The sequence below is a fragment of the Eurytemora carolleeae genome, unplaced genomic scaffold (assembly GCF_000591075.1).
Source record: "Eurytemora carolleeae unplaced genomic scaffold, Eaff_2.0 scaffold311, whole genome shotgun sequence".
Classification (NCBI taxonomy): Eukaryota; Metazoa; Arthropoda; class Copepoda; order Calanoida; family Temoridae; genus Eurytemora; species Eurytemora carolleeae.
In genome coordinates this window covers 160,144-175,676 of record NW_019396293.1, presented here as the reverse complement: position 1 = coordinate 175,676, position 15,533 = coordinate 160,144, and the positions used below count along the sequence as shown (strand labels likewise).

Here is a 15,533-nt window from a genome sequence, read left to right as displayed (position 1 = left end):
TACCCCCCCTCCCCGGCCCCCACCTTCTGTTCTCTGTTCTCCTTCCTTCCCTCCCTCTCTCTTTCAATTTGATTATTAACTATAAAGATTCAGTTCTCCATAGCAGCTCCCGGCACTAGTATGCTAGTGCTACAATTCCTCATTGTTCTACAATTATTTTTTTATCAAAATAATGCAAAATTATACATAAAGAAAAACAGAGGTTTGTTTCTGTTCTTCATTTAATTTTGTTAGAATCAGTCTTGTTTTTCAAACATTGCAAATTGTAACCAAATACATCTTTAATTAATTAATAGATTTTATATTAAATATAAAGATTTTAAGAATTAATCAAATAATCAAAAGAAATTACCGCAATTCTGCAAGAAGGGATCGCGCTCGCCCCCCCCCCTTATTTGTGGGGGATAGTATTCCCTTTAAGCTATTAAACTGTTATTTCATTTTTTTAAAGTTTTAATAAATAAATAAGTGATTTAACGACTTTAGTATAAACACGTTTTTCATGTTTGTAGATATCACATAAAACGTGATTTAAAGTGACAGCCTCATTTACAGAGGTGACCATCAAACCCCTGTATCTGAGTAATGATAAAGATGATGTCAGTTTTCTGTCAATTTCATGCATGTCGCTGCAAAGCATAAATGTGCATGGACACTAATATAGAGAAACCACAATTGAAGATAATCAAATTTTAGCTAAACAAAGAAGGATATCTTGTTCATTCTTTATTAGGTTTTAAAAAGTACAGTAAACGGCCTTTAAGTTGTGCTGACGCTTTTTTTAAAGAATGGATGATATTGTAGAATATGTTGTTTATATTATTTACAATTCTAATGTCTTATTTAATCATGCATTAAAATGTAAAGATTATGATTAGGTCATTTTCCAATAATTGAATTTTTCTTGAATTCTTTAATTTTAACAAGTAAATATGTTTTCAATTAAAAAAATCCTTTATATGCTTGAAAATGAATTCAGTTTATGAGGAAGAAAACAAATTGTAAAAAGTGAAGGTGTTCAAATATGCAAAATATAGTCCTTTTAAGGATTAGATTAAATAATTTTTTGTAGGTGTGCCGAAAGGATATCGATTCCGGCAGTCTAGAGGCAGCAGCATTGATGGCAGCAGCATTGGTGGCGATAGCATTAGTGGCAGAAGCATTAGCGGCAGTAACATTGGTGACAGTAGCATTGGTGGTAGTAGCATTCAAAGCAGTAGCATTAGTGGCAGTAGCAGTAGCAGCAGCAGCAGCAGCAGCAGTAGCAGTAGCAGTACCAGTAGTAGTATCAGTAGTAGTATCGGTGGAAGTAGCAGTAGCTCAACAAAAGAAGAGGTGAATTTGAAATTTTATCCCATTTAAACCTTTTCTTCAAAGCAAAAGTTTCCTGAAAAAAAACAATGAATGATTTGCCAAAACTTGGCCAATTTGAACTGTTAACAAAATTATGTTACAACTTTAAAGCATTTATTAGGCCTTTGGCCAAAACCACAAAATTAACAAATAAATTAAAGGGTAAGCTTAATTTCATGATGACACTGCCCAATTCACAACGGAATTCTTGGAACCTTTATATAATCAATAATGTGGAAGATATTGTAGTTTTTCTAAATTTAAATGTTAAATTTTGATAATTTCGATATGCATTTCTGCAGTAGAAATTACCCTTTTTTAGAGAAACCAAAATTGAAAATTATCATGTTTCAAAATGTTAAACATGTATACTTGTTCAGTCAATGAGTTTAAGGGAACTGGTGTGAATCGGACATTGACATCTTTGCATGGAAGGTCATATGAAATTACGCTTACAGTCTCTTCAAGATCTTTCCGTAAAGGCTAAAAAAATCTAAATTTTGTCCATAATTTCTTTCGTTATATTTTATTCATGAAACAATAGATGTATATATTTACATTACAAGGAAAGTCTAGAAAAACATTGAAATTCATTTTTAAAAAGACTAAAAGTGTGATTTTAAGTGATCCTTCATACAGAGATGTCAATGCCTGATTCACAACGGTACCCTTTTAAGCTGCTTGGTTTGATAAATGATGAATTAGAAATCCATTTTTATCATTTTGAAAACTGATTTCTTCAATTGCATGGTTTCACTATAAAAGTGACTTGCCACAATTCTGCTGCAGGAATCAACAGAATAAAATACTTTTGAACCTAGAAAAACGACAATATCTTCCATATTATTTATCAGATATAGGTTTCAAGGGTACAATTGTACATCACTTGAAATTCCACTTACAGCCCTTTGAAACCGGTTTTTTAATAATTTTTTGTTTTTGTGATTTAATGAAATCTGAAAACTAGGATAACTGTGTGTATTTTTAAGAAAGGCTAGGATTAATTTTCAACTGCTAAACAATCTATCTTTCTATAGAAAATTGCACCATTTGTAATAAACACTTTGGTTGGAGCTCCTCCCTATTCGGGAATGAATCAGAATGTGGTAACGGTAAGTAGTAATTAATAGATAATTTAGTAAAAAATAAGCTTATTTATATAAAAAAAAACTGCGCTGTAAATTTATATGCAGGGTTACTCACAGACATCTGTACGGTGTCTAGACTGTCTGTTTACTTAGGTTATGATTCTCCATGCAACTGTTTCTTTCCTTGCCAAATCAAAAAATAAGAAAGTCTTAATTTGCCTTGGAAAATCTTTAGATCTTGTCATAATTAGGTAACAGTCCTTTTTTTATTGTAGAAAAAGGAGGAATATGTTTTACCAATAGTCGCTGCACCTTCACATACTTCGGAGAATAATTACGAGGTAAAGGAATTAAAGGTTTCCCAAAGGCCTTTTCCCAAGGGCAACTTCCCAAGTGAAAATTTCCTAGGAGACAGCTTCCTTAATATGCAATTTCCCAAACGGCAACTTTCCACACGTACATTTAGCATTAGGTTAGGCATTCTGAGGCGCCGCAGGCTGCAATGGGGACCGAGCGCTGCTCCGCTTGAACAGGGGGCGAGCGCTGCGGCTAGAATAGACTTTGGAAGTTGCCGCTTGGTAAATTGCACATTTGGGAGGTTGTAAATGAGGGAAATACCATTGGGAAGTTTCTGCTTGAGAAAATGCCTTTGGAAAAGTACCTAACATCGAATTGAAAACTAGCTACAACATTTTCTAATCCTTATATCTTTGTACCATGCTGGTGCCAACAGCTTGGATATTTTAAGCCATGATTAGTGGATCTAACAGAATTTATAGGTTAAAATATCTAAGGTCTAAGTTATCAGGCTGCAAAGATAGAAAGGCCAGAAAAACAGTGAAATAATAATAAAAACACATCATAATACATATATAATTTCAATCATCTACATGGAAAAAGAACAGATAATGTTACGTTTTCTCCTGAAGTTGAATTGAATTTATGATTGATCATTCTAACCAATATTCATAATCTTATTTCATTTTTGATTTTATAGAAGTTCTTTGAAAGAAGATAAACAGGTTACAGTTATCAAACATGATAATCAGTTTGAAGTTTGTCTGGTTCAGTCTCAGAATATTCTCTAGATTTGGAACTGAGTTTTTGCCACAAACTCAAATATTCTAATCCCTAAATCTTTGCACCGAGTGTAGTGTAAACCAAAAAAATTCAAAGTTTGAATACAGTTCGGAACTTTTTTACATTAAATGTTTACAATAGTCTTTAGCCTTGAGAATTCAGAAAGATAAAAATATTGTTTTTAAACTAACCATAGAAGAATGCAATTTCTACAATAACTCTTTTGGTTTTATTATTCCTGATTTGGTTTTTTTATTTTTAACTTATCACACAGTAAAGTTTATTTTGCCTGTTTTCTTTCCCTTTATTGCTATTGAGAAGCTATTTGCATCAAAACAAAAAAACTAGAGGTTTAAGATGTAGAGATTTGAGTTAATCTATACATAAATGTAACACTGAAATACCTAATACTTACTTTAATACAGGGAAAGTAAAGGATATAAATAAATGCCTGTAAACATCAAGAAAAGCTCAAGTATGAAAATCTTCAGTTTTCTCGAAACTAAAATTCGAAAAAAACTTCCCTGCTAGCTTGAGGATGATACAAATAGGGATGGGCAATAGCCAAATTCGAATTTTAGAATGTTTTATAACAATATAAGAAGGTTCCAAGATTTTTAAACTTTATTCTATAGAAGTTTGCTTTTATCAAACATGCAAATTTGTTACCCTAGAAGAAAATATAAGGCAAAAATTATCGTTTTAAAACAATCGTTTTTGGTTTTTTAAAACGGTAGTTTTTGGTTCGTTTTTGCCTTATATTTTCACATAGGATCCAAATTTGCATGTTTGATAAAAGCAAACTTCTACAGAATGCATTTTTAAATCGTTGGAACCCTCTCAGATTGTCGTAAAACCTTTTAAAAGTCTAAAAATATATCCTTTAAAGTTTCTGTAAAACGATTCTAGCTATTTTCCATCGCTAAGTACAAACAGCTGTTCCTAAACCTGGCCATATTTCGTTTATAATTTAAATTTGTCTCCATGTTACTTTTTGCAGTACGATGGTTCATTAGAATCATGAATCTAAGAAAAGATGAGAAAAGATAATCTTCTCAAAATACAAAAAATGTATTTGAACCCTATCATATCACAAGACAGGATTTAAATAAAAATTACCAAAAAATTTATTTTATAAAGCACTCAATTTTTCTTTATTTTGAAGAAAAAATAATCCTTTGCACATATTCTTAAAAACAAACACTAATTTTATGCCAATTATCTCCCCTTTTTTCTTTCTTTCTTTTATTTTCCGTTTCCTTCTTTTCATTTTTTCATTTTCTTCCTTTTCTGTCTCAGAAAGTGTGCCCCTTCTGTAAACCCCCTTTGGGGGTAAAAGAGGGCCACGTGCCCCAGTGCCCCCCCCTTGCTTGTCTGTGATGACATTTTACACTGCTCTAATTGTTTTAATCTATCAATTGATATATTACACCTATCACATTAAAGTTTATCTAGGCAATTATAGCTAACAGTGCAAATTTACAACACCCACTTTTGCGCATTCTTCATTTATGTCTAATCTTGACAAAGTTTAGTAAAAGCTATAAATTAACATTTAAAATCTTTTTTAACTTTTCTACACTTTTGATTTTAGGAGAAAAAAGTTTTTCACTCGACTCCAAAAAATTTATTAAAAAAATTGGAAAGTAAAAAAGTGAAATATGTTACAGAAAGACACTAATCACATTTTTTTGGGGGAAATAAACACTTTTCGAGACAGATAAGCTCGATGGCATCTTCCACAGTTTTGATCAGATTATGGTTTCAAGGGTACCATTGTAAATCGCGCATTACCATCTCTATACTATCCATTGTGCGATAAGCGCGATCTACTTGCAAGAAAGGTTTACTTTGAAAAAGTTTCCCCAACAATTGCCTAATATTCCTTTCATTCATTGCAGAAAACAGAGAAACATATTAAACCCTTAACCAAGATTGTAACTTCCACAAATGTGGAAGATAACTTGGATGATGGAGAGGTAGAAATTTCTTTCATTTGGAATTAGTTTTTATTTTTTAACATTTAGAGTCAGCAGCAATATTTTCAGTGCTAAACATTCCAAAATTCTCAAAGGAATTGAGTATTTGCCGTAAACTCTCAAATTTTCTAATCCCTATTTCTCTGCAACCTGATAGTGTAAACCTTTGAAATTTTAAAATTAGATGATTTGATCTAACAGAATTCACAGCTTTAATTATTTAAGGTGTATGACATTAGCTTGTATAGATATAGGGATTAGATAATCAGAGTTTGTGACAAAGACTCAATTCCTTAGTTAGTTTATATCCAACAGGTTATTCAAAAGACAAAAGACCAAATCATACATTTTGAAATTATCAAATTTAGATTTAGGTAATAATTGAAGTCTCATAATCAGCACAAATATTATATAGATAGACCATTATGTCTATAAGCATGACCATTTAAAACTATTTCGAAAATGAAAGGTTTGGATTAACAAATTTTCTGTATTAAAGGAATCATAGTTTGTGACAAAGTCTCAATTCCTTTGGAATTTCTTTCTTTTAATTTAATTGTTACCATGATTAATATTCAAACATTATCTTTTTGAAAAATTACTTTGAATTGATATTAACATTCGATAACAAACAAACGCAACATCAAATAAAATAATTAAAATTACTTAACTTTAAAAAATTATTCTTTTTGAAAAGGATCTATCAGCTGGAATACCTCCTGAGGTTGCTATTGAAGAAGTTAACGCAATGGAGATAATGGAGTTCCTCAGGGTTCTATCTGAGGAACCACATATTGCAGCAGGAGTCAGAGATAGGTACAATTTTAAGTGCTAAAAGGGAATGTGTGCTATCAATAAAAGGGAATGTGTGCTATCAATAAAAAAGTAAAAAATCAGACAGTATGACCCATGAAAATGTGGATTGAGAAGGCGACATTTAATTAATCTTTTGTTTCTTCAATGCTGTTGCAGATACCAGTTTTACCAGTAGCTTCAAATTCAACTTGGATTGTGTACACTGCGCAAATGCTGTGTTGATGCTCGTCTTCATTTTCCACATTTTTATAGAATAAAGAAAATTGAGAAGATTGTTTGAGACCCATTTTCTCATGCTAGTTATTTCTTGTAAAGTTATGAAGTTGAAAAATATTAAAATGAGCAACACTTTTCTGAGCTGGAAACTTATGTGTTGTATACTAATAATCCAGATTTTTCTATCTTGATATCCACAGGGGGGATTTTAAATTTTTAGGAAAATTTGCCATATCTTTTTTTATTTTGAATATCTGCAATATCTCTGTTCTCCGAATGGTTGTACGCATAATTTCCTTGTTTCTGGTCGGCTGTTCACTGGATACCTCATTGCCATCTTCTCGAGATATCGAATAAAGATCAAATTATTCTGCAGATTAACAAAAGACCACAATCATGCATTGATCTCAATATTTACAATACAACAGTTCCCACCTCAAGTCATCTAAACGTACCTGTACATCAAGAGAAAAAAATGGTCACAACATAAAAATTTTAAGACAATTTTTCATTGTGAATCATAATTTTAAAGATGGCTAGCGGATTGGATTGAGAATAAATGGAGAGAATTTGGAATTACTGAAATACTACGTCCTACATACAATGCTCTTTTATCCTACCCTGATCAGAAAAACCCTAACAAAATATCTCTTCTCAATCAAAATGGAAAAGAGGTATGAATAAAAAAGGTTATAACTTTTGCATTACTTAAGAAATGTAAAACTTTCTGAAGTATTCTGTTTACTGTTCTTTAAGGTATGGGAAATATGGGGTTTAAAGGCAGTAAATTTATTTTGATATATTTTAATTTATTATAACAATAATTTGATATGAGGATCTCAGAAATAGTTTTATTGAAAAAATCTAATGGTTTTTAACATGTATATTGAAATTTACCTACACCCTACGTTCAACTGACAAATTCTGCAAGAAATGGCTTAATTGACACAATGATAGCTTTGCAATGTTATAAGCAGCTGTAAATGCAAACTAAATTATTGGTTTAAGTTGTTAACTGTACTAATTTTGTAATTCAATATAAAAAACCTGGAAATTTTCCATTTGGATAAAAAATTTTGGTTTTTATCATCAAAAACAAATATATAGTATAAGAACAAAAAGTATATACTACCAATATTGATCCAATCTATAGATGTGGCAGAGTCATCACATGGAGAATGTGACAGGCCCTGATTTTCATCCTGATTTTATTCATGCATTCAATGCATATTCACCAAAAGGTAGAAATTATTTCTTGGTATATTTGAAGCTAAAAATAAATTAATGATTGATGCTATTGTGAAATGGCAAAATTTGTGGAGTGACTTTACCAGCGGCAAGTTTTTGAAAATCAACAGAAGAGTCCATTGTCGATGTTGAACAAAACTAGTGGTTAAACCACTTCTCTGCTACTTGTAGATAAACGGTTCAACTATGTCATTTTTTTCCAATAATTAAATCTGGTCTCAGGTTCAGTATCAGGGGACCTTGTCTATGTGAACCTAGCTGAGGAAAAGGATCTAACACAGTTGAAAGAAATGGGAATCAGCCTAGTTGGGAAAATTGCAATAACAAGGTAGAAACATTAAATGGGAATCCATCTTGTGGGGAAAATTGCATTAACAAGGTAGAAACATTATGGGAATCTGTCTTGTTGGGAAAATTGCAATAACAAGGTAGAAACATTATATGGGAATCCAGCTTGTGGGGAAAATTGTAATAACAAGGTAGAAACATTAAATGGGAATCCAGCTTGTGGGGAAAATTCCAATAACAAGGTAGAAACATAAAATTGGAATCAGTCTTGTGGTGAAAATTGCAATAACAAGGTAGAAACATTAAATGGGAATCCGTCTTGTGGGGAAAATTGCAATAACAAGGTAGAAACATTAAATGGGAATCCGTCTTGTGGGGAAAATTCCAATAACAAGGTAGAAACATAAAATTGGTATCAGTCTTGTGGGGAAAATTGCAATAACAAGGTAGAGACATAAAATTGGTATCAGTCTAGTTGGGAAAATTGCAATAACAATTGGTAGAAAGTATTAAATAATGAATGCTAAAAAATGAAATAAAGTGGAAAAAGAAAAATTAATGATGAAAAATGAATTTTTGTTGTTGAAAATGTTTTAATTGGTTTCGGTTTGTTGCAGGTTAGATATTCATGAACCAAGTTAAATAACTGTGTACCAGACTAGGAACCGTAAACCATGAATAATTGTCTGAATCATGATTCATAGTGTGCATATTGAAGAATATACAACAGTCCTACATTCCATCTGAAGTGCTCAAGACTCTATGAACCCTCATTTTAATTTACTCTGAAATGAAATAATATTGAATAGTAATGATAATAAAATTCAGGACGCACGACAGATTAGGTCTTTATAAGTTGATGGTTAAAGTGGGAGTGAAGGCTTCCTCTCTGCTTTAGAGCTTCCTCATGCTGTGCGCTCGTCAGTTCTCTTCTCTTTGCGCGTGTCGGTCCGAGCAGATTTAAAGGGGCTATTCCTGAATATTTAGATTGAACTTATCTATCTAAATAGCTGTACTAAGAGAGTATAGACTTTAGTATGGTTTACCCATACTCATATGCCGCACACTTCTTTATGATTAGCCATGTTTAATTTTGGTCATAAGAAGGTTGGAAAGTTATTGTGATAAAGAAAACATTGTTCTAGGTAGATGGCACAAGCCATACTTGAAAGTTCTTTTTCAAACGTCTAAGTCTAACGTCTAACGCCTAACGTCTAACGTCTAACATCTAACGTCTAACATCTAATGTCTAACGTCTAATGTCTAACGTCTAACATCTAACGTCTAACGTCTAATGTCATTTTTCCCAGATTTGTCTTATACCAAATTTTGTTACAGATATGGTGCCATTTATCGAGGTGATAAGGTTAAGAACCTGGAGAAGGAAGGAGCTGTCGGGGTTATCTTCTATTCAGATCCAGAACAGGTTAAGAGATTCTTTAGAAATTTTGGATTACAGCAAATCTAGATTTTTCTTGATTTAATAATATGATTTTACTTTGGGTAGGTTGCTAGATTTGTCTAAAAATGACATTTGCATGAAGAATTAAAAAGCCAACAATTATTTGCTGTATTTTTACACTATTTTATTTATCTAATTCAGTAAAAAATTCTCAAATTTAAATTCATCTGCTTTTAGGAAAAATTTTATGAAATGTGAAATTAAAACTTTTTGTAAAAATCAATATCTGTCAAAGATTTTTTAAAGGTAGCTCCTGAAGGAATTAATGAAGAGCATGTTTATCCAAACACTTATTTTCTCCCACCCTCTGGAGTTCAGAGGGGTTCAGTATACAGAGGTATCATCATGGATCAATTAAAACAATTTAAATATTGCAATCAAACTAAAACACAATAAAACTTGTTAGAGTTAATCAATCAAAATACTGGTCATCAATTGGAGTAAAAAAATGAGGTTTTTTGCTAATTGGCATCCATTAATGAAATCTTTAATTTGAAATTATAGGAAATGGAGATCCTTTGAGTCCTGGCTGGACTTCTATCCCTGGAGCTTATAGAAAATCTTTGAATGAATCAGAAGGACTTCCAGGTCAATATTTTAGTTGACAAGTAGTTTTACAAGTAGTAGGTATAGTTCAGCATTTGAACTTTACTCAAATACATTAAGTTTGGTCCCACGTTTGAAAAACAGAATTAGTTAAACTGATGTAAGAACAAGTGCACACAATTTGGGGCATTCAATCCAAATACATCCTTGGCTCAACCCCCCATAAGAGAGTCAAAATTGATCACAATAAATCTTCATGCTGTGGATCTCTGCTATGCCAATAGGTATTTTAATACAATATTTACTCAGAATTAAAGTGAAACTCTTAGCTTTACCTCATTTCATATATTTCAAAAATGTATGTCAATAATGTAGAACAAAATAGATTCTAAATCTTAGATCTTAAGATATTTATGGTGCAGGGAATAGGCTAATGTTATTCCCAAGATACTCCAACTTCCCTGGTGAAATCCCAGGAAAATCCCCAGTCTATACTAATGTCCCAGAAAAGATCTGTATCCAGTTCCAAGAGAACTTGTCAGTCATCTGCGAAAAGGGAAAGGGAGAAGAGAAATGAACAACATAAAAAAATTGAAGAATTAAACGCATTTTTGGCCGTGGAGTGCAAAAAAATTTTAACACTCAAATAGAATTATTCCGCATCATTATAGGTATATACAATTAATTGTAATAATGTATGTTAAAGTAGTAAGCTATTGTAATGATGAATGTAACAAAACCTAACTATAAATTAGTATGTATGCAAACGATAAGCTTTACTAAAATAAATATTTAGATATTAATCTTCATGCTGTGGATTTCTGCTATGCCAATAGGTCTTTTAATACAATATCTACTCAGAATTAAAGTGAAACTCTTAGCTTTACCTCATGAATATTTCAAAAATGTATGTCAATAATGTAGAACAAAATAGATTCTAAATCTTAGATCTTAAGATATTTATGGTGCAGGGAATAGGCTAATGTTATTATTTTTTTTTAGAAAATATATACCCCTTTTTTGTTATCCAGGTATCCCCTGTCAGCCAATAGGCTATGGTGATGCATTACAGCTTTTGAGCAAGCTGGGGGGTGCAGAGGCCCCCTTGAAGTGGCGTGGAGGTTTTAATAATATCAGCCACAGACTTGGGCCAGGCTTTAATAAAATGTACGAGGTAGACATGCTTAAATAAAGAACGAATGCAATATATAAGGAAAAATTACAATTTTTTAAAACTTTTTGGGTTTTTATGCATTTTTACTAATTAAAAAAAACTTTTTAGTTACTCGAAAAACTGTTTAGTTTGGGTTAAGCTGTGATTCAAAATCCATCGTTTATGAATCTATCAATCAATTCCTATCCTTCTTTAATTCTATCCATCTATATTTTGATTATATCTGAGTTTAATATTTCCAAGTCCAGGGTTGGAAAGTGAAGCTGGTTGTGAATAATTATCTACAAGACAAGAATGATTCTAATGTTATTGGGGTGAGTTTGTAAAAGACATTTTTAATTTTAACGAAATTTAAAATTTTAAACTGAAAAAAAACATTTTTATTTTAATATTTGAACATCTTTCAAGAAGAAAAAACTACAAATTTATTTCTTTCTAAAAGATTAAAAGAACAGAGTTTAAGCCACAAACTCAAATTTTTTAATCCCTACATCTTTGCAACCTGATGATTATATTTCAAACTTAGAAAATTTGATCTGACAGAATTTATAGTTTGAAATATCAACAAATATCAAAATATATCAAATATCAACATGGTGCTGCAAAGATTTAAGGATTGGAAACTCAGACTTTTTATTCAAAAATATCACAATCTTTAAGCAATAGCTTTAAAATCCTTTTAAAAAGAGGAAATTAAGATTTTTGTAATTTGAATAGATAATACGAGGGAGTTCTGAACCTGACAAAATTATAATGGTTGGAAATCATAGGTAAACCTTATTGATTTTTTTACCATAAATAAACTGGTTAAAGTTTTAAAAGTTGTTCAAAATACATCAAATTTCTTTTGGGCAGAAGCAATGATTTTCTGACATGTTAGAAGGAAATCAGGGGCTTACACTGGATTATAGTCATGAGTAGGCAAAATGTTTGCGCGAAGCGTGAAATTTTTTTGCCCCCCCCCAACTGTGTATGCTACTGAGCTGCTGATAGAAATCGAGATTATTGCTTAACAACCACTGCCCTCTAAAGGGACTACAAACATAATCTTAAAGATGATCATGGGAGATTCACAATGGTATCCTTTAAACCTTAAAGGTACTGTAAAGGAAAAATGAATTGGGAATAGGCTGAAAGCTAATCATTTAGCTCTTGATCGCGACCCATGTAAGTTTATCTGATGTTCCTGTCTAAATTTGATCTGACAGAATTTATAGTTTGAAATATCAACAAATATCAAAATATATCAAATATAAACATGGTGCTGCAAAGATTTAGGTATTGGAAACTCAGACTTTTTATTCAAAAATATCACAATCTTTAAGCAATAGCTTTAAAATCCTTTTAAAAAGAGGAAATTAAGATTTTTGTAATTTTATCTATTAAAAATAAAAATAAAAATTATAATATAATAATTGGAGAAAACCTAAGTTACAATTAGGTTTCTCTAGGATATCTTCGTTTTAAGATTGGTTGCACATTTGCTGAATTTGATCTCTTTAAATCTACTATTTCTATACTAAATTGTATATATATGAATTTTTGTATAAATTTGACACAATTTTGTATCAATATCTCGAGACAGGAACATCAGAATAACTATACCCATTTCATTTGTCCTTCACAGTTCTTTTAATCTGATCCTGATCGATAATGTGAAAGAGATTGTATTTTTCTAGCTTGAAAAGTGTTTCATTCTAACAATCTTCTCCATTGTTTCTGCAGCAAGAAACTTGCAAGTCAAATGATAGAGCAGTATGAAAATTATAAATTTGATTTTAGAAAAGAGAAAAGGTTGAAAGGTTATCATTGTAAAACAGACATACCCTTTAAAAATCTCTTTTTATTAAGGGATGCATGGGGGTATGGTACTATGGATCCAAGTAGTGGTACAGCAGCTGTTATGGAAGTTGTACGGGTTATGGGTTCCTTGTTCAAGACAGGCTGGAGACCTCGTAGAACTATAGGGAGGGAAACTGCTTGCTCAGAAACAGATTTCGAATTAATTAAATTAATGAAAAAGCTCAAGATTATACAGTCATAACCAGAAAACTCTGGAATAGAAAGACGGCATTATAGCATTTCTGAAGTGCATTTGATCTTGTTTAAAGCATATGCTTTATTTGAAAGTTATTAAATTACTTATTAAGTAAAATGGGTCTGTTTACATTGCACATTTTCTGTGTCTCATGTTCAGTGCGCTATTAAAAGTCATAACTTGAGTTTAAAAGTCGACTTCCTATTCCAGAGTTTTCTGGTTATCATTGTAGGACTTAAATCTGCCAAACTAAACGAAAATTCCTCATATGTGAACTTATCACTCATTCAAGATTTATCATCTAGTGATGTGCTTTCAGTTGGTTCATTTTTGGGTCATTTTTGTCCTATATTTTCTTTCAGGGCCAAAATAACAAATGTTTTCTTATTTCTTATTCTAAACATTTGCATGTCAAATTTAACATAAAGCAAAACACAAACTAAAAACAATCTAAAAAAAATAAAAGTCTTTAAATTCACAAAGAGAAATATTTGTATCCCACAGAAAAGTTAGATTAAAAAATCCTCCCAAAGTGGTTTAATATATTTTTTTTCAAAATACTACGCACATAGATGTCATTCAAAACTGTTTACAAATTATCATGTTTAGGAGTTGAGGTTTTGTAAACTTTTAATTTCAATTCAAATTATTACAAGCTTGAAGGCCCTAGTGTTCGCTTCTTGGTGTTCGGAGGAGTATGGGTTGATCGGATCCACGGAGTTTGTGGAGGAAAATATTCATATTTTGATGCAAAAGTAAGAAGACATTCAAAAACTGATTTTATCTTATTATTTACCAACCAATGAGAAGAGACTATGATATTCATAAAAAGGAATAAAGGTTTAAAACTTCCTCTTACAAGCACTACTATATAAAATCCATAGATAAATAAATAAACATAGATAACTTATGTACGCTAAATCATCAAGAATTGTACAGTCCGCGAACTCATATTTCTAGGGGTCAAAGTGTACTTCGATGATAAGCGGGGTGGTTTGGTTTTTTAATGGATTTTATAATAGAGTGTAGAATAACTCTGGGAATGGAACTATTTGAACAATATTTCACTGAGCAATATATCTTATTGACGAGAACGGAAGAAGGACATGAGAAGGACTAAACTAACTTAAATTTCTCTCTACAGAACTCATGTACACCACAAGTACTCAATGACATAAGAACAGCCAGTGTTCACAACCGACCTAGTTAATCTATATAATAGGAATATCTTTAAAACATCTCTGTACATTTATATCTTTCAAGATGAAAAATGTCGTCTTATGTGCAATCTATTTTTATCTATGATAAAATCTAATAGGATACAATCAAGTATAAACTTTTATTGTCTTAACTGTAATATTGGTTGTTTGATTTAAAAATAATTTATCATTCTATATTAATTATTTAATTTGAAATGTTAATGGGCATTACAAATGAATTGTTCAAAAGGGTGTTGCAATTTTAATCTTATAGATTATTTTAAGGGGTGATGCAATGTGAATCAGACATATTGTAATGTTTAGGGGTGTTGTAATCATGGATACATAATATTTTAATATTAATCAGATAGAATGTTCAAAGGGGTGTTGCAATGTTAATCAAATATTTTTTCAGGGGTGTTGCAATGCTTAATACAGACACTTGCCTAAATGGAGACCTGAATAAAAAAGTATCAGTTAATTCGAGCCCATCCCTGATAGGCTTATTTATTAAGGCAGCTAAGGTATTTTCTAAGAATGATTTATAGTATAGGTTTTTAGATTTTACATTATCAACAAGAAAAACAGCAATGAGATCCTTCTTGTCAAAATCAAATTAAAGAATCTAACATGTAATTTTTATCTTTAAGGCTGTGCAATCTCCATACAATTCAGCGCAAACAGTTTTCCAACTTTTGGCGAATAATACAAATACGGTAAATGATTTCTAATGATGAGAGGGGGTGGGGAGGGTAGTGATGTGCCCTAAAGAGACTCTAAAGGAAAAATGAAAGGGGGTATAGGCTGAAAGCTAATCACTTTAGCTCTTGATCGCGACCCATGTAAGTTTTATCTGATGTTCCTGTCTCGAGAAAATGATATAAAACTGTGTTAAAATTATACGAAAGTTCACATATGTAAAATTTAGAAAATCTTAAACTTAAATCACGTGACCAGAACTATCACCAATGGCAGAGCAGTATACTGATCACGTGTCTCTGCCTGTATCACGTGACCACTTTACTGCACTGTCATTGGTGGATTTT

At 31.5% G+C, this 15,533-nt stretch overlaps 1 protein-coding gene across 2 annotated transcripts in view; it reads left to right on the top strand.

Moving 5' to 3' along the window:
- The first annotated feature begins 85 nt into the window (after nucleotides 1–85).
- The window catches only part of LOC111700354 (N-acetylated-alpha-linked acidic dipeptidase-like protein), a 21,109-nt gene continuing 5,661 nt past the window's right edge, over nucleotides 86–15,533 (top strand). Inside the window, exons 1-19 of one of the 2 annotated variants that reach the window (XM_023471236.1) lie at nucleotides 87–202; nucleotides 1,073–1,335; nucleotides 2,391–2,465; nucleotides 2,717–2,782; nucleotides 5,423–5,500; nucleotides 6,198–6,316; nucleotides 7,065–7,206; nucleotides 7,686–7,773; nucleotides 8,003–8,108; nucleotides 9,407–9,494; nucleotides 9,777–9,867; nucleotides 10,035–10,118; nucleotides 11,108–11,250; nucleotides 11,499–11,564; nucleotides 11,968–12,020; nucleotides 13,102–13,217; nucleotides 13,959–14,043; nucleotides 14,903–15,011; nucleotides 15,138–15,203. In XM_023471236.1, coding sequence (XP_023327004.1) covers nucleotides 121–202; nucleotides 1,073–1,335; nucleotides 2,391–2,465; nucleotides 2,717–2,782; nucleotides 5,423–5,500; nucleotides 6,198–6,316; nucleotides 7,065–7,206; nucleotides 7,686–7,773; nucleotides 8,003–8,108; nucleotides 9,407–9,494; nucleotides 9,777–9,867; nucleotides 10,035–10,118; nucleotides 11,108–11,250; nucleotides 11,499–11,564; nucleotides 11,968–12,020; nucleotides 13,102–13,217; nucleotides 13,959–14,043; nucleotides 14,903–15,011; nucleotides 15,138–15,203 — 1,920 coding nt within the window. In that variant the 5' untranslated portion in view covers nucleotides 87–120. Of the gene's footprint in view, nucleotides 203–1,072; nucleotides 1,336–2,390; nucleotides 2,466–2,716; nucleotides 2,783–5,422; nucleotides 5,501–6,197; nucleotides 6,317–7,064; nucleotides 7,207–7,685; nucleotides 7,774–8,002; nucleotides 8,109–9,406; nucleotides 9,495–9,776; nucleotides 9,868–10,034; nucleotides 10,119–11,107; nucleotides 11,251–11,498; nucleotides 11,565–11,967; nucleotides 12,021–13,101; nucleotides 13,218–13,958; nucleotides 14,044–14,902; nucleotides 15,012–15,137; nucleotides 15,204–15,533 lie in introns of both variants that reach the window. The other variant, XM_023471237.1, reaches the window with a different exon arrangement.